At 41.6% G+C, this 25,153-nt stretch overlaps 1 protein-coding gene across 1 annotated transcript in view; it reads right to left on the bottom strand.

Annotated features, from left to right (window-relative positions):
* Positions 1–25,153, bottom strand: part of LOC124621816 (probable E3 ubiquitin-protein ligase HERC1) — a 766,600-nt gene that overhangs the window by 722,591 nt on the left and 18,856 nt on the right. Inside the window, exons 2-4 of the mRNA XM_047147255.1 lie at positions 22,860–23,031; positions 22,605–22,781; positions 5,305–5,570 (exon numbers count right to left, since the gene is read on the bottom strand). Of these exons, the coding sequence (XP_047003211.1) occupies positions 5,305–5,570; positions 22,605–22,781; positions 22,860–23,031 (615 nt within the window). The remainder of the gene's footprint in view (positions 1–5,304; positions 5,571–22,604; positions 22,782–22,859; positions 23,032–25,153) is intronic.

The raw sequence follows: 25,153 nt of genomic DNA, 5'->3' as shown, positions 1-25,153 counted from the left end.
TCTATTTTCCTAACACAGTGGTGTCTCCGTTCAACTGCATATTATGCCTACCATGACTACACTGAAGGCATGTCAGTGCACCAATAGTGTATAAAAGCTTACAGTCTGTGTTCTCCAGTCCTAACATTTGAGTCACTAAGTAAACCTGCAGACTTTGTTTCTATTTGGTTATTATTATGTGTCATTTATTTGTACTTAGCTGGTGTTCATAAAGTTGTTTAGTGGAAAAAGCAGACATACAATTTTCATCCAACAAAGATTAGATTAGATTAAATTCAGTTTTTGTTCCATAGACTCAAAAATGAGACGATAATCGTGGGTGTCGAACAAGTCAGAAAGTATAAAATTAAAAATATACAACACCTGAATATGTTACTTACTACCATGATCATTTGTCAGGAGATTGTCAAAATACATAAATACATTACAGTAAACTGGAACTGCTAATATTTACAGCATCAATATACTGTCAGAATAAAACATAGTTATGCACTCCTAATAAATTTATCATACACAAAATACCTAATCTTGACTGTTGTGATCAAGTGGTGGCAAAACTGAAATGTAACAGACATTTTTACTTAAGCTGGTCTATGACAGTCCCTGTTAAGATATTCATCTACAGAGTAGAAGGAGTTGCCTCTAAAAAGGTCTTTCAAATTCTGTTTAAACTGTGCTTTACCTGAAACCAAATTTTTAATAGTTGCGGGCAATTTATTGAAAATGTGTGTTCCTTGAATACTGGACCCCTTTTTGGGCCAAGGTAAATGTTTTTCGGTCTTTATGTGGATTGTTCTTATTCCTGGTATTGATACAACGTATTAAGCTATTGGTTAGAAATAGAGACATATTGCTTGCAACAAATTTCATTAAGGAATAAATATACCAAGAAGCAGTGGTTAGAATACCAAGTTCTTTGAACAAGTTCCTACATGATGTTCTTGAATTTACACCACAAATAAGTCTTATTTCATGCCTTTGCACTCTAAAAACTTCTGCTCGGTTTGATGAGTTACCCCAGAATATGATTCTGTATGACACGAAAGAATGAAAGCAGACAAAGTATGCAAGGTTTTTTTCATATATCTCCTACATCACAATCTTTCTCACTGCAAATACAGACTTGTTTAGGCACTTCAGCAGTTCTGTTGTATGCCTTTCCCAACTGAATTTATTACCAATCAGTAAATCCAAAAATTTAAGCAGTAAACCCAAAAATTTAACACTGTCACCCTCTTCTATCTGCATGTCTCCATGTTATATACTTACTGGAAGAAAATATCTTACTGGTTCTGAACCGCATACGGTGGGTCTTTTCAAAGTTTAATGGCAGGGAATTAGCTTTAAACCATTCATTAAAGTCAGTGAAAATTTGATTAACGGACATTTCTAAATCTTTACTTGACTTGGTATTTACTGCAATGTTTGATCATCTGCAAACAAAACAAACTTAGCATTTGGCAATGTAACATACGAGAGGTCATTAATGTACACAAGAAAAAGCAACGAACTCAAGATGGAACCTTGAGGAATACCAAATGTCATTTATTCCCATTCAGATGAAGACAACACCCTTTGTTCCCTTTTCGTTAGTTGAACAACTTCATAGCAGAGTTGGTGACACCAGAATATTCTAATTTACTTAAGAGAAAACTGTGATTCACACAGTCAAAGGCTTTTGACAAGTCACAGAAAATGACAGGAGTCTCCAATTTGTTATCCACTGAATTAAGTACATTCTCATTGTACATGTAAATCCACTTCTCTATATTGGAACCCTTAGGGAACCCAAACCATGACTTGGACAATACATTATTCGCAGTCAGATTCTTCAGAAGACACTTGAACACAATATTTTCCAATATTTCTGAAAAAGCTAGCAAAAATCAAAGTGGCGAATAGTTTGATCGTATCTCTTTGTTCCCCTTCTTGTAAAGAAGTTTAACTCATTTTAGCCAGGCTGGAAATGGTCCACTGATGAGGGATTACACACATAACTTACGATAGAACTCAACTGACACAAGCACTCTTTGATTAACTTCATTGATATGTTATCATAACCACAAGAATACTTTGGTTTTAAGGATTTTATGATGGATGCTACTTCTTTTGGTGTCATTTGCATTTTAGTGAAGTTATTTGTAAAGACATATTCCATTGCACTATTCACTGAACCTGATAACCCCAAGCTGTCAGTAACAGAAACAAAGTACTTGTCTAAGAGGTTTGCAACACTACATGCACTTGTTACCAATTCTAACAATGGAAAATCCACAGTGGAATGTATCAATATAATGAAAAGAATAGTTGCTACTCATTACATAGTGGAGATGCTGAGTCGCAGAAAGGCACAAGAAAGAGACTGTCGCGCAATTAGCTTTCGGCCAACAAGGCCTTTGTCAAGTTTCAACATTTAACACAAGATTCAGCATGTAATGATCAGATAGCCCATTTAGTATTGGTTTTGTGATACGACAAAGGCCTTGTTGGCTGAAAGCTAATTGTGCAACATTCTTCTTCTTGTGCCTTTCTGCAACTCAGCATCTCTGGTATATGGTGAGTAGCAACTATCCTTTCATTGTATTGTTACCAATGTCTCACTTATTATTAGTACTATCTGTTCCCCTTCCTGTTTGTCCCAATTCTCTCTGTCTTCACTATACCCCATATCATCTTTATTTTGTTGTCTTGTGTAGTTATCTTTTTCTTATAAGAAAGCTGGTTAGATTTCTGGATTACTTACTTCAATACTTTACAGTCTTCTTTGTAATGCATTACAATTCTAATATCAGAGCTGTTCCTAGATATTAGATACAGCCTCCTTTTTATCCTACATGATATCTTTGGTTTATTTTTAGACTTCTGTTTGATTTGAGTTACCTCTAGGGGAAAACAATTTTCAGAAGAGGAAGTAACTTCATTTATGAATTCTTTGTATTTTCCATTGGGTCAGAAGTATTGTAAACATCTATCTGATTCATGTCTTTGGGCAATCTCCTAAAATTCTCAATTTTTGACTGATTTATTAGTCTCCTCTACTCAGATTTAATAGTTTTTTTTTTTTTTTTTTTTTTTTTTTTTTTTTTTTTTTTTTTTTTTTTTTTTATCCTGACTCATAAAGATTATCGTTTAGTCCTCAGACATTCTGATGCATTAAGGATAACTGATTTTGTGAAGTGACTGAATTACAACTTCACAAACCTAATTTTTCTGTCAATTTCTGAATATCTCCAGTTTCAATCAGGGGCCATTTGAATGAACTGTGTATATTAAAATCTGCTTTCTGGCTGCCTGTTTTATCAATGCAAATGTCATTTTCAACCTGCCTCTCAACATCTTTTGTTTCTGCCTTTCCTACCCTAAAAAAAACTGCTGATCTGTCACTTGTAACCACTGGTACTTTACCACTTGTGACAGTGCCCCCCCCCCCCCCCCTCCCTTAAGTTATTTGCTATTAGCCCAGACAGTTTTCCCTTCCCTTTCCTGTTGAAGTGAAGGCCATGCCATGCCTAGTATAGTCCCCTCTACAGATAGAATCAACAGGAACCATAGCGATATGAGATCCCACACTTTATTCAAGCTGACATTCCACCTCTCAATTAACTCTCCAATCAGAAGAGCTTAAATGAAGCCAGTCACGGTGCCTCAAAACAGATAAAAGCCCAACAGCAGTGTGTCTCATTGCCAAAGCTATCTTTCTGAGGTCATCCACAACGGAATATTTAGGGTCCCTGTCTATGCTGCTGGCTGCCCCATCCACTATCACCAGTGTCTTCCTTTGTGAAGTCTTTGCAAAGGGGGGCCTACATCCTGTATCACCTGATCCAGACTTGCATTACATTTAAAAAGCTTGCGACCTGGTAACCTGAACCTACTTCATCCCGCAACAGTTGGCCAACTCCTCTACCATGAGAACTAACTAACAACAAAACTTTCTTCTTCTTCTTCTTCACAACTTTTTCTGACATGTTACTTCTCAAACACTTATTGAAAGTTTGTTATGTCCTGTCCACTCCTACATCTACTTGTGGCCCATCAGTTTCCAACTGTGACAACAGATCAAACCTGTTTTCCACATTAACAACAAAACTGTCTGAGAAAGTCCTACTCCTATGTCTTCTATAATCTGTTGTCACCTTCCACATCTCCTTCCCCTTCTCCCCCCTTAACCTTTCCAGATCGTGTCTTGCTTATCTAGTTCCACCTGAGCGGCAACAATGTTCTCCTCCTGTGCCACTATCTTCCTATCTTTACAGTAAATCCTACACAACAAATCAGTCTTGTTTATTTCCCCAATTCCCATGTGTCTACAGTCACCTTCATAAATAAACTGCAACAACCCTCACACCACACCCCGGAACAAACAATCCTATGGCAATCATACACTTATTTTAGTTTTAGTCTAAATTTATTTTAGTTTTAGTCTAAATTAAACAAGAATAACTTCCTAGACTACTCAATTAATATATTAAATACCTTAGAAAGTTTAGCCATAAAGTTTGGATACTAATTCAAAACTTGTTGAGAAGTAGAAATGATTAAATCTGTATTGTTTACAAGACAAAACAAACTTGTTTACAAGACAAAACAAACGTAAACAAAGAACTGAGACTACACTATATGAACTTTTCACTTTGGCTACTTACTAGAGAATCAAATGGATAGCGTGTAAGAATACACTAACGACACAAACTTTACTTCACTTAAATAATCACGTAACTTACAATATATGATTACGTGAAAAAATCTAGACCAAAATTAGCACCTATGAACTGTTCCCATTTTCCAGAAAAAAAGTGCTAAAACTTACAAGAATGAAACAGTTCATTTTGGTATTATTACATACATATTATTTGTCATTTTCATCAAAAATTATTGTCTTCAATAGTCCCAAGACATATCTTTCCCTTATATTTTTTTTTTTTCCTCACAAATCAGAGTAGCACCACTTATGAAAGATTATTGTTAATGCTTCCTGTTTGGATTGGCCTGAGTACCCAAACAGCACCCTCTTCCATATACCTCAATACAATGTGCCACAGTGTTGCTTCATCATCAGGCACACACCTGGGCACATACTAATAGTGACAAACCGCATGTGTAACCACAATGTTATTTCTAAACTTTATGCTGGACTGTGCATTTCTTTTGATAAAGATTCTGGAGCAGTTTTTCTTTTCTTCAGCATTAGTAAGTATTTATTTTCTCTCTTTCCTATAGTAATATTTTCTTGGAAGAACATGAACTAGTTCTGTACATGTTAAGAACATAACAAAAAAATATGAAGAGTCTGACTTTACTCACTTCTTGCATCAGCAACATAACAGCCTTGTAGAGAAGCACATGTTCTCTATCAAATGAAGGGTAATCCATGACTGAAGCAGACATACGCATGGTTCCAGCAGAGCACCGGACCAGTTTAATTGCTCGTGTCAGGACTGATGCCGGTAGAGTTGGGGGCTCCTCCTTACTAGCTGCAGTCAGTGCCAAATCCATCCACTGAAGAAGATGGCTGAGAGAACCACGCTGTAAGGCCAATTCCAGAACTAGCTCTAAAGATAAGATCTGACCTGCAAATGACAATACAGGTACATATTTCAAGAATTCATTCTAATGAAGTCTTCACTCACTGAGAGTAGCAAACAGTATAAGAAATTGTTGTAACATATATGAACCAAAGATTAATCTTTAGCTTTCACTTTTTCTCTTTTAACAAATTTAAAATCATGCAAAAACACCTATGTTTGTCAACATTCTTCTAGTTTTTTATTTAACAAACTGTAAAAAAGTTCCTGGTGAAGTATTTTCACATCATAAATTGTGTTGTCACAGTCCAGAAATAGGCAACAGAAGAATATTTAAACTAGGAAAAGAGAACTTCCGCAAAAGTTAGGTAATGTTCCAAGCTGTTACATATGTCTTATGTGCCAACCAAGTGGTTTCCTTCTCTTTTTTTTTTATTTTTATTTTTTAGCTGGCCGCTGTGGCCGAGCGGTTCTAGGCGCTTCAGTCCAGAACCGCACAGCTGCTACAGTCGCAGGTTTGAATCCTGCCTCGGGCATGGATGTGTGTGATGTCCTTAGGTTAGTTAGGTTTAAATAGTTCTAAGTCTAGGGGACTGATGACCTCAGATGTTAAGTCCCATAGTGCTCAGAGCCATTTGAATCATATTTTTTCAACTTCCTTGTTAATTATATTGGAGTCTATTTTACATTTTCTTACCATACAACTAATCCTGAGTGAAAGGCTTGCTGCAGTCTGATATGAATCAAAAGTGAAACAACCTACTGCTGTACTACAATGGATTAGGTGTACCTGATTTAAGCCACATTTCAGTGTGTGATCTTTGTGGTTGTGTGTCCAGCAACTCAGTTCTCTACAATTTTAAGCAAGTAGCCAGTTTCATCTGTAGTATCTTTAATAATTACATCACATATTGGAAAATTGGAAATTTGTGGTAAGGTCTTATGGGACCAAACTGCTGAGGTCATCAGTCCCTAAGCTTACACACTACTTAATCTAACTTAAACTAAATTATTCCAAGGATGACACACACATGCCTATGCCTGAGGTATAACTCGAACCTCCGACAGGGGGAACCGGGCAGACCGTGACAAGACGCCTCAGACAGCTCAGCTATCCCATGAGGCATCACATATTCAAATGGTAAATGCTGTTATGTAGATTCTACCCACTTGTTTGCTTGTGTTATTCATTTTGATGGTACAGTAATTACTTATTTTTCTAAATTAAACATGTAAGAGTGACAATGTTACACTGCTAATAAATTAGTCAAACTTTACACATACATATTGTTTACTGAATATAAAATTTGGCAATGTAGAGCTACTAAATTATACAATGAAATTCATTTGGAAACCTCACTGAATATTTTGGAAATGACATCTGGAAGTCATGGAACTCACTGGGTGCCTTTTCAAAACTTATCAAAATATTGTAAGAATTCAATGGCTTTCAACAATGACTAGTTATCAACAATTAAGTTAAGATATAAGGAGCAATTAATCAAACTGTTTCTGTTCAAAGGGGCAGGATTCAACAGCCGTCAATTATCTCACACACATTCACACTGCCAATATGAAAGCATTCGAGTCCTTGGTGAATTTTGTTTTATGGGTATCAAGTCTTTTTCTGTGCCTAAAATTTCATTTCCTAATGCTGGAGACATCATCGGACATCGTAAAGATTCAGATAGAAGTTCCAAACTTACAAAGCTCAACTACTTATACGTATCCCTGCAATAATCGCTTTGTGATGTCATCAGACTCCTGGCTAAGATCACAGAGATGCACCAACATGTGTTATGGAGCTTTTAGTGGGGAAGAGTGCTAAATAAAGCCAACACTTTCCCACTGTAAGCTCCATAACACACATCAGTGTAATTCCACAACCTCAGGCAGTGGTCTGATGATTTTTTTTTTTTTTTTTTTTTTTTTTTGTTTGTGGTTTTAGGGCGCAAAACTTCTATGGTCATTAGCGCCCAGCCCGTGACGTAGAAAACAGGAAAAAAACGAAATTTAAAATCAGCAGCAATGGAAACATAGTCAGAAAATTGGAGAAACTAAAGGCAGAAGGAATGCTTAAAAGTCCACTATAGAAAGGGGTTGGTTGTCCACAAAAAAAAAAGCTTCAAATGACTGACGTCATTTCACTGTCACTAATAAACTGTAGAACGCGGTCAGCTGAGCGCGTGTCATCTGCTAAAATCGACGATAGATCAGGCGATAGCTGTAGACGGGAGCGTAACGGATTAAAATAGGGGCATTCAATTAAAAGGTGTCTGACCGTCCACAGCTGAGAGCAGTGGGGACAGAGTGGGGGAGGATCACCGCTTAAAAGATGTCGATGACTAAAAAGACAGTGCCCTATCCGGAGTCGAGCTAAAATTACCTCCTCCCGACGACGCGTTCGGGAGGAAGAGGTCCAAGCGCAAGGAACGGCTTTCACTTCCCGCAATTTAGTGTGGGGAAATGTTGACCAATGCGCATGCCATAAATGAGTAACTTGGCGACATAAACCGCTCCGTAGATCGGTAAACGGAAGAGACTGAAGAGCTGGCCGAGGAAGAGAGACTGCAGCCTTGGCCGCTATATCGGCCGCCTCATTTCCACAGATACCAGCGTGTCCCGGGAGCCAGAGGAACGCCACTGAGACGCCCCCCAGGTGGAGCAAGCGCAGACAGTCCTGAATCCGGTGGACCAGAGGGTGCACAGGGTAAAGAGCTTGGAGACTTAGGAGAGAGCTGAGAGAATCTGAGCAGATTACGTACTGTATCCGCTGATGGCGGCGGATGTAGTGGACAGCCTGGAGAACAGCGTAAAGCTCTGCAGTATAAACCGAACACTGGTCGGGAAGCCGAAAGTGATTTGGGGTGTCGCCAACAATATAGGCACTCCCTACACCTAACGATGTTTTCGAGCCATCGGTGTAAATAAATGTGGCTTCCGTCATTTGTGCACATAGAGCAGCAAATGCCCGACGGTAAACAAGTGTAGGGGTACCATCTTTGGGAAATTGACATAGGTCTCTGAGCAAGTCGATCCGGGGACGGTGCCAAGGCGGTGCTGTACCCCAAGTTGTCAAGAAGGTTTTAGGAAAGCGGAAGGAAAGAGAATGGAGCAGTTGACGGAAGCGGACTCCCGGGGGTAGTAGGGAGGAGGAGCGGCCTGCATACCCGACATCAAAGGAGGCGTCGAAAAAAAGGTCATGGGCTGGATTAGCAGGCATGGAAGACAGATGGCTAGCATAACGACTCAGAAGGACTGCCCGCCGACTGGACAGCGGAGGTTCAGCAGTCTCAGCATAAAGGCTTTCCACAGGGCTGGTGTAAAAAGCTCCAGACACTAAACGTAATCCACGGTGGTGGATAGAGTCGAGACGCCGAAGAATAGACGGCCGAGCAGAGGAGTAGACTATGCTTCCATAATCCAATTTCGAGCGCACTAAGGCGCGATAGAGGCGGAGAAGGACCACCCGGTCCGCTCCCCAAGAGGTACCATTCAGGACACGGAGGGTGTTAAGGGAACGCAGACAGCGAGCCGAAAGATAGGAAACGTGGGAGGACCAGCACAGTTTTCTGTCAAACATAAGACCCAAGAATTTAGCGACGTCGGAAAACGGAAGGTTGACAGGACCTAGATGTAAGGAGGGCGGAAGAAACTCCTTACGTCGCCAAAAATTAACACAAACGGTCTTACTGGGTGAGAAACGGAAGCCGGTTTCGATGCTCCACGAGTAGAGGCGATCGAGACATCCTTGAAGACGTCTTTCAAGAAGGCTGGTCCTTTGAGAACTGTAGTAGATCGCAAAATCGTCCACAAAGAGGGAGCCCGAGACATCAGGAAGGAGACAATCCATAATTGGATTAATGGCGATGGCAAACAGTACAACACTCAGCACGGAGCCCTGGGGTACCCCGTTTTCTTGGGAGAAAGTACGGGAGAGAGTAGTGTTCACCCGCACCCTAAATGTGCGCTCTGCCATAAATTCGCGAAGAAAAAGGGGCAGCCGGCCTCGAAAGCCCCAAGAGAACAGTGTGCGGAGGATGCCTGTCCTCCAACAGGTATCGTACGCTCTCTCCAGATCAAAAAATATTGCTACCGTTTGGCGTTTCCGGAGAAAATTGTTCATGATATAAGTGGAGAGAGCAACAAGATGGTCAACAGCAGAACGATGCTTTCGGAATCCGCATTGGGCTGGTGTTAAAAGACTGCGGGACTCCAGCCACCAAGCTAAACGGTAATTCACCATACGCTCCAAAACCTTACAGACACTACTCGTGAGAGAAATGGGGCGATAGCTAGAGGGGAGATGTTTGTCCTTTCCAGGTTTCGGAACGGGAACGACAATAGCTTCCCGCCATCGCCTGGGAAAGGTACTGTCGGTCCAAATTCGATTATAAAGGCGAAGGAGGTGACGCAGGCTATGGGTTGATAAATGCAGCAACATTTGGACATGGATACCATCCGGTCCTGGGGCGGAGGAGCGAGAAGTAGAGAGTGCATGTTGGAGTTCGCGCATGGAGAAAACAGTATTGTAGCTTTCGCGATTTTGAGAGGAGAAAGCAAGATGCCGCACTTCTGCTGCACGTTTCTTTGGGAGAAACGCTGGCGGGTAATTTGAAGAGCTCGAAATCTCAGCAAAGTGCTGACCCAATGAGTTAGAAATTGCGACGGGGTCCACTAAGGTATCATGCGCGACAGTGAGCCCAGAGACCGGGGAGAAACTAGGCGCGCCTGAGAACCGTCGAAGCCGACTCCAAACTTCCGAGGAGGGAGTGAAGTTGTTAAATGAGCTAGTAAAGAATTTCCAGCTTGCCTTCTTGCTATCGCGGATGACGCGACGGCATCGCGCACGGAGCTGCTTATATCGGATACAGTTGGCCAAAGTTGGATGGTGACGGAAAATGCGAAGAGCACGTCGCCGCTCACGTATTGCGTCACGGCAGGCCTCGTTCCACCAAGGAACCGGAGGGCGCCGGGGCAATTCGGAGGTGCGTGGTATTGAACGTTCCGCAGCTGTGAGAATAACGTCGGTAAAATGTGTGACCTCATCGTCGACGCTGGGAAAGCGACGGTCATCGAATGTCGCTAGAGACGAAAAAAGTGTCCAATCGGCTTGGGCAAACTTCCAGCATCGCGAGCGCATATATGGCAGTTGAGGCTGCAGTCTAAGAACACATGGAAAGTGGTCACTCGAGTGTGTATCATCAAGGGCGAGCCATTCGAAGCGCCGAGCTAGCGGAACAGTACCGACCGCAAGGTCCAAATGGGATAAATTTGCCGTGGAGGCAGACAAAAATGTAGGGACCCCAGTGTTGAGGCAGACTAGATCCGCTTGGTGGAAGACGTCTAGCAATAGTGAGCCACGTGGACAAGGATGTGGAGATCCCCAAAGCGGGTGGTGGGCATTGAAGTCCCCAACCAGCAAATAGGGGGGTGGAAGCTGATCAAGAAGATGAAGGAGATCAGCTCGTGCCATTGGTGTAGACGATGGAATGTATACCGTACAAAGAGAGAACGTGTATCCAGAAAGGGAAAGACGGACGGCGACAGCTTGGAAGGAAGTGTTTAAGGGGATTGGGTGATAATGGAGAGTATCATGGAGCAGAATCATGAGTCCTCCATGGGCTGGAGTGCCTTCAACAGAGGGGAGGTCATATCGGACGGACTGAAAATGAGGGAGAACAAAGCGGTCATGGGGACGCAGCTTTGTTTCCTGAAGACAGAAGATGACCGGCGAGTAGGATCGTAAGAGGAACGACAATTCCTCCCGATTGGCGCGAATGCCGCGGATATTCCAGTGGATAATGGACATAGGGTGAACAGAAAATGGAGGAACGGCACCAAGGGTGCTGTCAACTCAACGACTGCTCAGAGCTTGCGACCGACAGCATGGAATGGCATTCAGTCGAAGGCAGAAGATCCTGATCCATAGGTTGGTCAGGAGCAGCTCCTGCCACCAACGATCGGCCAGTTGACCGGCCACCAACAGTGCGCCTCGGCGACACAGAAGATGGCCGAGGGAGATTTCCGCCAGGTGGTGCTGTAGATGGGACACGCCTTGGCGGAGAAGGAGAGGAACTGTGTTTCTTCGTAGCCTTCTTAGAGGTATGTTTAGATGAAGGAGGAACCGATGGTTGTGAAGTTGCAGTACGTAAAAACTCTTCACGAGAATGCTCTTTTTTTGTAGACTTGGCGTCTGACTTTTGGGCTCGAGATTTAGCAGAACCCGACGAAGGGTGAGCCATAGAGTGGGCAGGCGAAAGAGGTGAGGTTGAACGGGCGATCTTTGCGCTGGCCGATCTGACGACCGTGGTACTAAATGTGAGGTCGCAAGTCTGCGTGGCCGCCTCCTTTGTTGGCCGAGAAGAAGCAAGGACAGCGCTGTATTTTCCTTTCTGAGGCACGGTGGGCTGTCGACTGGCGAGTAACTTTCGAGCAGCAAAGGTCGACACCTTTTCCTTCACTCTTATTTCCTGGATCAGCTTTTCGTCCTTAAAAACAGGGCAATCTCGAGAGGAAGCAGCGTGGTCACCCATACAGTTGATGCAGCGAGGGGATGGAGGTGGACAAGCACCCTCATGGGCATCCCTGCCACACGTAACACATTTGGCCGGATTGGACCAGGACTGGCTGGTGTTATTAAACCGCGGACATCGATTGCAACGCGTAGGGTTTGGGACATAAGGGCGAACGGAAATTATCTCATAGCCTGCTTTGATTTTTGATGGGAGTTGAACTTTGTCAAAAGTCAAGAAGACAGTGCGGGTTGGAATGATGTTCGAGTCAACCCTTTTCATAACCCGATGAACAGCGGTGACGCCCTGGTCAGACAGGTAGTGCTGAATTTCTTCGTCAGACAATCCATCGAGGGAGCGTGTATAAACGACTCCACGCGAGGAATTTAAGGTACGGTGCGGTTCCACCCGGACAGGGAAGGTGTGGAGCAGAGAAGTACGCAGCAATTTTTGAGCCTGGAGGGCACTGTGTGTTTCTAACAACAGGGTACCATTCCGTAATCTGGAACAAGACTTTACAGGACCCGCAATTGCGTCGACACCTTTCTGAATAATGAAAGGGTTGACCGTGGAAAAGTCGTGACCTTCGTCAGACCGAGAAACAACAAGGAACTGTGGCAACGATGGAAGAACCGTCTGTGGCTGAGACTCAGTGAACTTACGTTTGTGAGCAGACATAGTGGAAGGTGAGGAAACCATTGCGGAAGAATCCCCCATGATTACCGGCGTCTCCGATGGCGCGCTCCTCCCTTGTGGGGGCCCTCACCGAGGGCACACCCGCCTTAGGTGATTGTTCACACCTCAGGTCACACCTCCCGACATACGGACGGAGGGACCAATCGGCACTTTCGGAAGGTATCAGCTCGGGTAATCACCCCTCCCTGGGCCTGGGCTTTACCAGGGGGTACGTACGTGTCCTACCTGTCTACCCGGGGCGGGGAATTACGCGTTACCCCGTCACCGGCTACGCATGGAAGTGCGTGGGTCGGCCTTCAGACACGCACAGGGAGGAAGAAAGAGAAAGGGAAAGGAAAGAAGAGGGGGTCTCAAACGCCGCAGCGGAGAAAAGGGTAAAGAGAAGAGGTAAGGAAAGGAGATGGACAAAGGAAGGAAGAAGACATACAAGCAAGGAAGAAGAAGAATGTGGTACATTTACAAGCGTCCGTCTCCGGACGTAGGCGCAAACCATACTCCCAGAGGGGGAGAAAGTGAAGGAAAGAGCAAGAGGTGAGGGGGGGGGGTGAAGACAGGGGATGGGGAAGGATGCGGAAAGGGAAGGTATGGAGCCCGGAAAGGAAGGAAGGCCACATTAGCTCGGGGCCCCGTGCTCGCTACGCACGTATCCACAAAAGAGTTGTGGATCCCCTGGGGGGGTGGTCTGATGATGGAACCACTGGACAGATATGCGTAAACAGTACGCAAAGCCAATGATATTACCAAACTACATATCTGGCAGCAATAGTCTAGCTGCAACACAGTCAGAGTGGTGCAATCCATGTCCCCAGATTTATGACTAAGATACTTCAGCATGAAATTTGCTTTGAGTCGACGGTTAGTTTCCAGGTAGACCTCCAGGTTGGGATGGATCATCATGCTGCAACAAAAATACATGCTCCCTCTTTTGACAGCAGAAATGTTTATAAAGCTAATTCAGACTCTAACCTAGCCATTTTTCAAACCAAAATGTAGTTTCCAAAATCACAATATGCTCATATTCTGGTATTTATAGAACACCCCCTACCAAAAAAATAAAAAATCACAAACTAGTCAGTGTGAAATGTAACACCTGATTTTTGAAAAGAGTCAGTCTGTGCTATGGGACTGATGACCATAGATGTTAAGTCCCATAGTGCTCAGAGCCATTTGAACCATCAGTCTGTGCTGTGTCAAAACGCACGGGGTACGTTCGCCCTTACTGGTGCTGAGCGTCCTGCATGATAAATCAATGATAACATCTGGTGGTCACAATAATATACGTGTATGATGTGGTAAAACCAAAATCAAATTGTGTTCTAGATGATATGAGAGCATTTATCACATGCAAGCAGGCGCAACTGCAGCGATATACCATATCGCCCCCGCTGCGTCCAGAGATGCCGCCTGAGCGACGCGCAGCAGCTGCCCGCTATTGCGAAGAATCAACAGCATCGATGATTATTACATTAATTGTTAAAAGTTGGTGTGCCACTGCGTGTTTGTTCATTTTACATGGTTCCTATTGTACAACAAAATGGGTTGGTTAGTTTCCCGGATAGATCTCTCACCGACCAAGTGGTGGTAGTGGTGTATATCAGGTCTGATCTTATAGCGTTTCACTGCATGGTGTAGTGAGGCTACTCAGTTGACACCTAAGTCATGGGAGATTGCACGGAATTTTGTCGATTATAGTTGTGGGAACAGTTTCGTTCATAAAATTTGCTGGGGGCGAGTCCCACGTGAGCCTGATTTAATTGAGAGATTGATTTGTTAGACGCTGAGTTTTGTGGAATCGGTGTGACCGATATCCCGTTTGCATTGTATGTTGAGTGGTCGCGATGTGCCCAGAGGTAATTGGGTTGCTTGTCGTTTTTATTGTGGTGGTTTGGGTATTGTGCGTGTGTGTATCGAGAAGGGAAAGCCTCGAACACGTGTTGGTAGTTGTATTTTCAAAACCACTAACTTGCAACAGACAGCGAATTGGCTCATAGAACGACGAACTGATTCACTATACGGTCATGGTGTGCACGTACCACTGAGTAGACAAGCGATAGTAAATTGAAGGAACCATTTAACGAGCTACACGTAGCTAAACCAAAACTTGATTCATCAAGGTGACAAGTGGCCGATTTAAATGTTAGGGAACTTAGCGGGTTGCATGTGGTCAACGCCTGAAGAGGTCAAGATTTGCTTTTAAATTGTAATTTAGGTTAGTTGAAAAGCGGCGGTGACATTTAGGATTTTTGTTTGATTTTTTTTATTACTTGTTTCTGTATTGTGGGGACTGCTAATATATTTGCTGGCACTCGTTCACTGGTGATAACCAACATGTATTGAGATAACTAGAAAGAAAATAAATCCAATTTTATTGGGGTTAAAGGAAACTTCCCAATCTATTCAATTGGTATCTAGTGTGAATATATCTATATCATTTTCGGAAGTATAAAAGAGTGTAATTTAGAGACATTTATACAGTGGAGTCGATATCACGTATAATGTGGTGTTTTTAAATGTGTTTGGTAAAAGACTCTTGAACGAATGAAATTATAAATAAGTTACTGAAAGTAGATCTTCTCAATATTAAAGAAAAGATTTCAATTAAGGGAAAAAGTTTTCTAAATTATGAATAAGTTTAATTGAAGTAATTGGATTATTTACGGAAAGGCCAAAGATTTTGCTACTAACAAAGATTCGTTATTCTGTGACGCATGCGAAGTCTCACTTACATATTATCGCTGCGTCAAATTGGAAAAACATTTAAGGGATACTTAAAAATGTTTTAATTCCTAACAGTAGTGATGCAAGTGTCCATAAACAGAATAATCATTTCAAGACGGTAGACAGATTGGTATTTTGGTACAAGTAATAAAATAGTTCCGAGTTTATGTCAGAGAGTAAGTACTGCGTTGTGAAAAGCTTGTTGCGAAAGATAACAATTGCTAGTTGGATGTCGCATTTATCATCACGCAAGATAATCAGATACTGAAATTAAAGTAATTTGTTGCTCTGATGAGATCAGTATCATATACAACGATAGTGGTTCATTAAATAGGCCTATTTATTCACTACTGCTTAACTTCAGTAATCATTGGCGTGTGAATATTGTTAAGTGATTATTCGCAGTTCTGTCGTGGCTTGGTACGATTTTGGTGTCATGTCTAGGCAGGGTGTTGTTCCCATTATTTGGCAGACAGGCTGTTTGCATGGTCCGCAGTTGAGGTGGCTGCAATATTAATTGTACTAAGGCTGATTTCGTGTCCAATTGGTTCATTGCCAGTGTGATTGCGGTGCGAGCTAGATTCTTGTCGTCATCAGAGGCTCCTCTCCACCTGGAATCTTCTGCAATTAGATAGTGTTCTGCAGTCTTAACATCTAGTTAAAAATAAGAAACTGTACCTAATTAAAGGTGTGGTGGTCGACTGGTGGCCTAAGTACTTTGCGCAACAGGATACTCTGCAGTAACGGCATAGAGACGTTGGTACAGTACGATCGCTTGTCGTTGTCAATCAATCTTGGGTACTGCCAGTCTCGGACCAGTACAAGTCAACTAGAATCATTCACTACGCTAACATCTTCACATTATTCTCACAAGTAAAAAGTCAGCTTACCATTCTTAAGATACTAAAAACTCTGTGAAAGTCCCGTCCAGCTAGTAAACAAGCAACAGCTAAGTTAAAGTTTGGGCTCAGATATCAAACAGATAATACCTACATAACATATTTGCTAGAGTCCATGTTTGTAACACTTTATAAAAAACTAGCCACCAATATTGTTCACTCAGGTATAGGTTTGAGTCAACATGTTAACTTTGATAAATTGTGTGATTTCGTATGAACCTCTTTTGAACATGTCCACTGTTCCTATGCCACGCAGTTGCTGTGTTCTGTTAATATTATGTTCAGAAAGGACTGTAATTTCATGGTGTATTTATAATGTTAATGCCTTATCCATGTATGGTAAAGTGGTGGTGCCTACTTACGTAAAACATCTGATGTTTATAGTAACAGTAAATGTGGAAAATGCCATTCTATTTGAAAATCTGTGTAGTGCACATCATCAGTACCATTCCTAGAAATTAATTTACAGAAGTTCTATGAGACTTTCATCATGTAGTCTCCAAGGGTTTAATGGACAATGTAGGTAAGCACCATCGCAAGTGGAAAGCCACACCACAGAATCACCATTTGCCACCTGCTAAAATGTTACAATAACTACTGATGTGTTGATAATCATATCAACTAGGGGACTCCAGTGCCATAGGGGCCACTGGAATGGCCTTCACCTTGGATTTTTCCTCTTTTTACTTAATATCTTTTGAATGTTTTAAGTCCAGTGAGTATTTATCTGGTTTAAAATCAGATGTGGAGCAAGACAGCAGTCCTGTGAGCTGCAGCTTGTGACTTCTGTGTATTCTCATGTTGACCCAACATCCAATCTGAACCTGACGGAACACAGCTGGAGAATTATCAGGCGTCTGCTCGACACTCACAAACAACCAGCCCATAATTTAAAGGTACTGTGTGACCTGTGCTTTGACATCTAGTGCCAAATGCCTACATAAACCTACTAAGAACTTGTTGAATCCATGCCATACAGAATTAGAGCTATATTCCGTGCCAAAGGTGAACCAACATATTGTCAGCAGGTATTCATAATGTTTTGACAAATCAGTGTACATTGTGTATTTTTGAACACATCCAAGTTCCACAACAAAGTTCTTACAATATCATCATTTTATGTTTCTTAGAAACTTCCGGCAACATGCACAGTGCATGTAGTATCAGTGAGCATGCTGTTCGCGTGTGGAATAGGGAAGGTGGACGATCTATTTGAGTTTAACCGAGGACAGACTGTGATGGCCCAGAGGCTCAGTATGAGCATTTCGGAAACTGCACGACTTCTCAGGTGTTTGAGGAGTGTTTTGGTGAGTGTCTTCAATATGTTGTGAAACCACATCCAGGCACTATGGGATTGGGCAGCTAACACTCATCACAGATGTCGGACGTCCTAGGTTGGACAGACTGGTAAAACAGTGAACTTTAGTGGAACTATCATCAGACTTTAATGATGGGCAGAGTACTAGTACATCTGAGTACACAGTGCACCCAACACTGCTCCACAGCCAACGACCCATGCATGTGCCAATGTTAACAGTAAGGCATCGGTAACTATGACTGAAATCAGCAAGTATTCATCGGCACTGGAGATGTTAGCACAGTGGCAGAGCACTGTATGGACTGATGAATCCCAATACGTTCTTCATCATGTTGATGGGGGAGGTGGGGAGGGGGCAGTGCGAATTTTTTGTCTTCCAAAGGAGCACCTTCTTCACACTTGTATTTCTGATGGAGACAAGCTAGTGGCGGCTCCACTACGCTCTGGGAACATTCATGTGGGCATCCATGGGTCCAGAGGAGCTTGTGAAAAGCACTGTGACAGCCAAGGAGTGTCACACACTGGTTGCAGACCATATACACCCCTTCATGATGATCACGTTTCCCGACAGCAGTGGCATTTCTCAACAAAATAGTGCACTCTGTCATGAGGCCAGAAGTGTGATGGTGTGGTTTGAGGGAAACAGTTGTGAGTTCCAATTGATGTTCTGGCCTCCAACTCACCACATCTGGTCCCAATCAAACACACCTGGGATGTGATTAAACGTGGTGTCAGAGCTCATCACCTCCCTCCCTGGAATTTACAGGAATTAAGTGAAATCTATGTGCAGATATGGTGACAACTCCCTCCAGCAACCTACGAAGGCCTCATTGCTTCCATGCCATGATGCATCGCCACTGTTATCTGCGCCAACGGGGAACACATCGGCTAAGAGGTAGGTGGTCACAATGTTCTGACTGATCAGTGTATGTTATTAGTGCAATGTTTCCACTTACCATTGACCTGTTTCATGAAGTCAGTATTTTATAAACATTTTCAGTAACTCAGATCTTGCAGCTTTCAAATATTGAAGAGAAAACCTTTTTAAATGTTTAATACAAAGGATGCTATTTATTTGTTTCTGGCTTTGACAATCTTCACAAGCCACCTATTACAGAGAACAACATTTGTTATGAGTGGGTGTGTTGTATGTAGATAATAAAGTTACTAATGATAAAATGGTTCATATGGTAACCACTTACATGTTTGCATTTAGGATATGTTTGGTGTGGATACTCATCACACTCAAATGTACCTGCTATCTGCATTAAAAGATGCCACAGTTGTAATTACACTTTGCAGTATTATGTTAATGTATGTGCATAACTTTTTTTTTTTTTCTAAATTGTGGTACCTTCATTATCCAGCATGATACGATACACATGACAATGATATTTTATATACAATGGAGAATTTGCTTTCACTGGATTCCACTGTGTGTCACACTGGATCATTTAGCATAGGTGTTGTCCTAATTTTGACAGATTTTATTATAAGGTCAAATATACGATCTCTGATGTATTCAGTTTACTGTGTGATTGTATTAGAATCACTGACTATATTCAGTGTGACACATAGTGTTCCACTGCATCACAGTTGTAGAATTAATGTTCATTTCTTTTTGAGCACTATTTAAAAAGAAACAAATTGTTTCACTCACACTTCAAGGGAGCCGACATTCAATAATATTGTTGTGCTGTTATAATTATTATTGTATAGTTTTTAGTCTCGTATTTGGTGAGTGATTAAGACAGGATGGAGTGGAATTCATACTCTGATTGAGGAGCTATTTAAGATTTCTATGAATCGTTTGTAGTTGTATATTTGGTGATTATTTCAAAGAATGCCTTTCATATGCTGATTAAACTGCTATGGAAAATTTACATGAATTCCTTGCTCTGCAATGCTGTTTGTTCATTCAGCATTTGTTCTGAGCGCTTAATCATGTGAATGTAGATTTGCATTTCTTCTAAAATGTCTATTAACTGGTCTTTCACAAATGAAAGCAGCCATGTTATTATATCAACAATACTGTACTCATCACACAGTCTTTTATATTGATATGACTACCAACCAACTGCCCAAAAGGATGAATGGCCACCACCAAACTGTGGCCAAGAGCCAAGTAAACCAGCCTGTGGCACAACCTGCAACTGAACATAACATGCTCAATAATTTTCACGAGACCATCTGGCCCTCTTCCACCCCCCCCCCCCCCCCCCCCGCCAATCAGCTTTTCTTAACTACGCAGATGTGAGTTATCCTTACAACACATTCGCCACTCCCAAAATTATTCCAGTCTCAACCTACAGTAACCCACTGTTCCCACACACACCACCAAACAGTTTCCACCCTCTGTCCTATGACCTCCTCCCAATTCACATTCCCTCACCCTCATCGTGTCCCACTGTCTGCCAACACACCCACTGATCTTTCCCCTTCTCTGCTCCTCACCTTTCCCGACCACTGTCTCCTCCTCCCCCCCCCCCCCCACCTCCTCCCTCCCCCAAAGCCTGGCAGGTTTGTCTTCCTGTCATCTATTACCTGCACACTCTACCAGACAGTACTCTTTTCTCACCCATCTCATACCCTTCTATCCCTACCCCTTCCCTCACCCACTCAGGATTGCTGCTTTCGTTTAATACAAGAGATGCATTCTGTCTGCAGTGGCCAGAGACAGTGGTCACATGTGCATGAGGTGAACCTGCTTGTGTGAATGTGTGTGTGTATTCCGTTTTCTGAGGAAGGCTTTGGCCAAAAGCTCAATGTGTAACAAACAGTCTTTTCATTATGCCTGCGTCTGCAGCTCAATGTATCATCTTGTGCGCGTGAGGTGAACCTGGTTGTGTGAATGTCTGTATGTTTCCTTTTCCGAGGAAGGCTTTGGCCAAAAGCTCAATGTGGAACAGTCTATTCATTGTGTCTGTCTGCAACTTGATGTGTCATCTTTATGATGAGAAGCAATGTATACTTTTCAGAATATATAAAGATTGATGTGCAAAGCATACAACTTCCAACATCACACATTAGTGAAAACCCTTTACAAGAACCTAAGAAAATTCTGGTTTTAAACAAAGTTGCTACATGGGTCAAAGGGCTCTATTCAGTCATTTATTGACCAGTCTAGTATGGCAATAGGAGACAGCAAAAGGAAGCTGGAAGTTTTTAAGTCAGCATTTAAAAAAAATCATTCATGCAAGATGAATGTAGAGACATATCATTGGTTGACCATAACAAAGATATTCATACAGAGAATGCTGAAACAGGCATCCCTGCCACTTAAAAGCACTTGAAAAAGTTGAAATCAAATAAGTTGCCAGGTGTGGATGGAATCACAATTCAGTTTTACGAGTACTCTACGGCATCGGCCACTTACTTAGCAAAGTATATTTATTGCAAATCTCTTGCCTAGAGAAAAGTTCTAAGTGAGTGGAAAAAGCACAGGTGACGCCCATATATTAGAATGGTAAAACAATCCACCCACAAAATTACAAACCAATATGCTTAACAGTGGTTTGCTGTAGAATTCTTGTGCAAATACTAAGTTCAAATATAATAAATTTCCTTGACACAGGAGAACACATATGCAACACTTGTCATTCTTGAGTATTGCTTGAGCCATTCTTGAGTATTGCTTGAGAAATTGGGATCCCCTCAAGGTCAGGTTGATGGAAACCATTGCAGCAATTCAGAGGCAGGCTGCTAGATTTGTTACCAGCATTTTTGATCAGCACAAGTGCTTTGGAAATGCTCTGTGAACTCAAATGGGAATCCCTGGAGGGAAGACGAGAGTCTTTTCACAAAACACTATCAAGAAAGTTTAATGAACCAGCTTTCGCAACTGACTACAGAGCAATTCTACTACCACCAGTGTATGTCTTGCATAAGGACCAAAAAGACACGATACAAGAAATTAGGGCTCTTACAGAACATACAGGCACTTGTTCCCTCACTCCATTTGTAAGTGAAACAGGAAAAGCTACCCCCTATAATGTTGAATGTTCAGGCTTGCAGGCTTTGTATGTAGACGTAGAATAAGCCAGGAATAAGCCAATGGCAAACATTCAAAATTATCTTTAGATATCTAAAAGATACCAAGAACAGGAAGGTACTTTTTTCTAAAGCTGACAACATCCACACCATATGTCACTGTGGTGAAAACTGAGTTAGACATTCAAAGGACAAACTTGACAATTGTATAATCTGAAGGAGCTGCTTTATTCCAGAGTAGTCAGAAACAGTAAACAGGAGCCCAGTCCACGACAGAGGCAGAATATATGGCCCTGATCTCAGTATGTCAGGAGGCTCAATGGTTTCCAAGATTACACAGAGAAACATCTACAAACCACAAGAAGGATTCCATCAAACTAATCACAAGGCAGAATTAACTTTTCTAAGACTAGTGACTGCAGAAGTTGCACCACACACACACACACACACACACACACACACACACACACACACACACACAAAAAAGCACCATTTTATGAGAGAAGAAACAGAGTCAGCCCAAGTCACAGCAGAGCAAATACATACAAGTATAATGTTGGCACACACAATGACAAAACTACTGGCAAACCACCTCATCGTCTGCTACGACAATGTTACGGATAGTGAATAAAATTTTGTAGTTGTTTACATGCACGATCGTAATGAGACTGTGTAAATTTAGAATTCACACTCCAATTGTTAAAGCATCTTTTGCATTACAATAACATAACTGTAAAGACACTGAATGTTATTATGCTGTTATATCTTGAACCAAACTTTTATATTACAATAATTGTAGTAATGTATGTGGAATAAATGTGTTTCTTCCAGGCCAATACTACCTGTAGATTACTCTGTCAGTTCTGTTTTGCATTAAAGGTTCTAATGAGTGCCTTAAAAAGCATAAGCCAAAATTAGTGAATAGTAAATAGTAAATACTAACAGGTTTCATCTGACCCAGATGCCGGAAGAGTACAGTCCCGCAAAAAATTTACGACATCTTGTAGGCTCTGGCAGCCGAGGGACGTTATGTGGCTTTCATTGGCTAGGGAGAGAGGAGGAAGATTCCTCACGACAGATATTGCAGTCGTCAAAACTTCGTTGCACAAATTTGGAGCTCCTGTAAAGATAAAATAATGGTGATGTTTTGTTTCATTTTAATGAATTAAATATTAAAAAGCAATTGTTATTTAAATACCTGTAGTAGAAGGAAAAGTCCACGTTTGACGCAATAGTGCAAATAACAAACTAAGACCAGTTCTAACACCCATCTCTATTAAAGCTTGTGAGGCTGTACACGGTTTTTCTGTAGAACAGTCATTTATTTCCTTCCGGCTTTTAGGATCCCGACTGTGTGGTAAGCACTTCACCTGCAATGTCCATTTGTAAAAATTTAGAACTTCATATTGTTACATGCACTATGTTTCTGACCTTCTGAAAAGATATACAGACACAACTTGATAACACATGTAACTACACGTGACCGAAAATCTAACATAATTATGTGCATAATTCAGATACTTTAAAATAATAGTGATCTTAAAATTATCTGTAAGATTTCTTGTTGATGAAATCTTCACCCAACCAGTATTGTCTGGGATGATTTAGCAAAACCAAAGGAAACTTAAATCATTAAGCCCTGTCACTGATTTAACTAAACTCCTCTAAAATGGATGTTCACTGGCTAAATTATTGTGTTAACTCAATTCTATTCATATTTCCCTAACCTAAATAGTCTAGATAGTGAGGTGAAAAACAACATCATGTGTGAAGACACCTTTCAGAAATTCAAACTGGGACTGACTATCTTATTCTGCATACATAACCTTCCCCAACAATTCAGGAAAGGAGTTACAGCTAAGCAGCAAAGACAATCAATAATGAGTTTTCAGGTATTCGTTCAAGTTATTGTTTCAATTTTGTGTGCAATCATCTTCAGATGCTGCAAGTTGTATTGTTATGTGTACTTGCTGCCTGGACTCTAACCAGGCAGTGAGTACACGTAACAGTAAGCTAGCAGCACATGGAGAAGACGAGTGGTTCAGTCATCAAAATATAATGCACAAAATGGAGACAACAAATTGGATGTATCCAACGATGCTCACTATCGATCAATGATACACAGGAAACCTGAGAGATAGCAAAGGTGAGCAACAATAATTGGGGAATAATAACGGTCATTCTAAAACAAACACAAAAGCTGCATCCCTCATACAACTGTTAACAAGAAAAAAGTTTCAGGTTGATTAAAAGATTAACAAAATGGAAAGTTGTGTATGGAACAATGAAGAGTCTAGGGTGGACTAACAACAATACAGAGCACTTATAGGTAAGAGATAACTCAGTCTTTGGTTCATGATTTTGAATTAACATAATACATGCAGTAATGTAACATTATTTAATGAATAAATAAATAAAACTGTTTCTCTAAGGCTAATATTCTTTGTGACAACAGTAGAATAATACATCAAAACACAACATACATAACTTCATGGAAAGGACAGACTGCTACTCACCACACAGAGTAGGAGTTGAGTCGTAGACAGGTATAATAAAAAAGAACGTTAGCAATATTCAGCTTTAAGATAAAGTTATTCTCCAGAAGTAGAAAAAAAAAACCACACACACACATTCACGCAAGTGTGACGCACACACACATGGGCCTGCTATCTCTGGGCACTAAGGCTCACCTGTGGCTGCATCTGCCGTGAGCAGCAATCTGTCTGGGATGGGCAGTGGGAATACAGAAGAGTTGTGGGACAGTGAGAGGAAGGGATAGCAGGATAGATGTGAGAGATGATACTAGTGCTGCTTGTGAGAGCATGAAAGGATGTGTCGGTGATAGGACAGGCCTGCTTGGGAAAGCACTGGAAGGATGAATCAAAGACTGAGTAATTTCTTACAACGGAAAATTTGTCTTTTCCTGGAATCTGCTTAGATTTTTTTAATCATGGTTATGTAGTATACTAGGAAAACTATTTACAAAAATTCTTATTTATTTATATTTGCTACAAGATGGCTGAGTAACAGTCAACAATCATGATCGATTTTCGCTAGAAATTATATTCATTCTCACATCACATTTATTTCATCGAACTTTTACCAGTTCAGTTGCCTGAGACTGTAGTCATGAGTGTGTGATTTGCATTTGTGCATGCGTGTGAGGCAACAGTAGTACTTGGTTTTGGAAAGCTCACTGAAATGTAATCACTGGAAAATTTATCTTTCTTGTTCTCTTGTATCCTAGATATATGGGCATATGAAACTGGTTTTATTTGGGGAATGTTGAGTACTCTATTTTGTAGAAACTCACACATGCTAATCATCACTTACACTTTGGAGGAGGAGGAGGAGGAGGAGGAGGAGGAGGAGGAGACGGGCGAGGAGGAGGAGGAGGAGGAGGAGGAGGAGGAGGAGGAGGAGCAGGAGGAAGATCATGAGGTCATTAGAGATGAAGCACAAGGTGGGATTAGAGAATGATGGAGAAAGAAA

Source organism: Schistocerca americana, chromosome 7 (assembly GCF_021461395.2).
Source record: "Schistocerca americana isolate TAMUIC-IGC-003095 chromosome 7, iqSchAmer2.1, whole genome shotgun sequence".
NCBI lineage: Eukaryota > Metazoa > Arthropoda > Insecta > Orthoptera > Acrididae > Schistocerca > Schistocerca americana.
The sequence above is the reverse complement of the archived record's forward strand: the minus strand, read 5'-3'. Positions and strand labels throughout refer to the sequence as shown.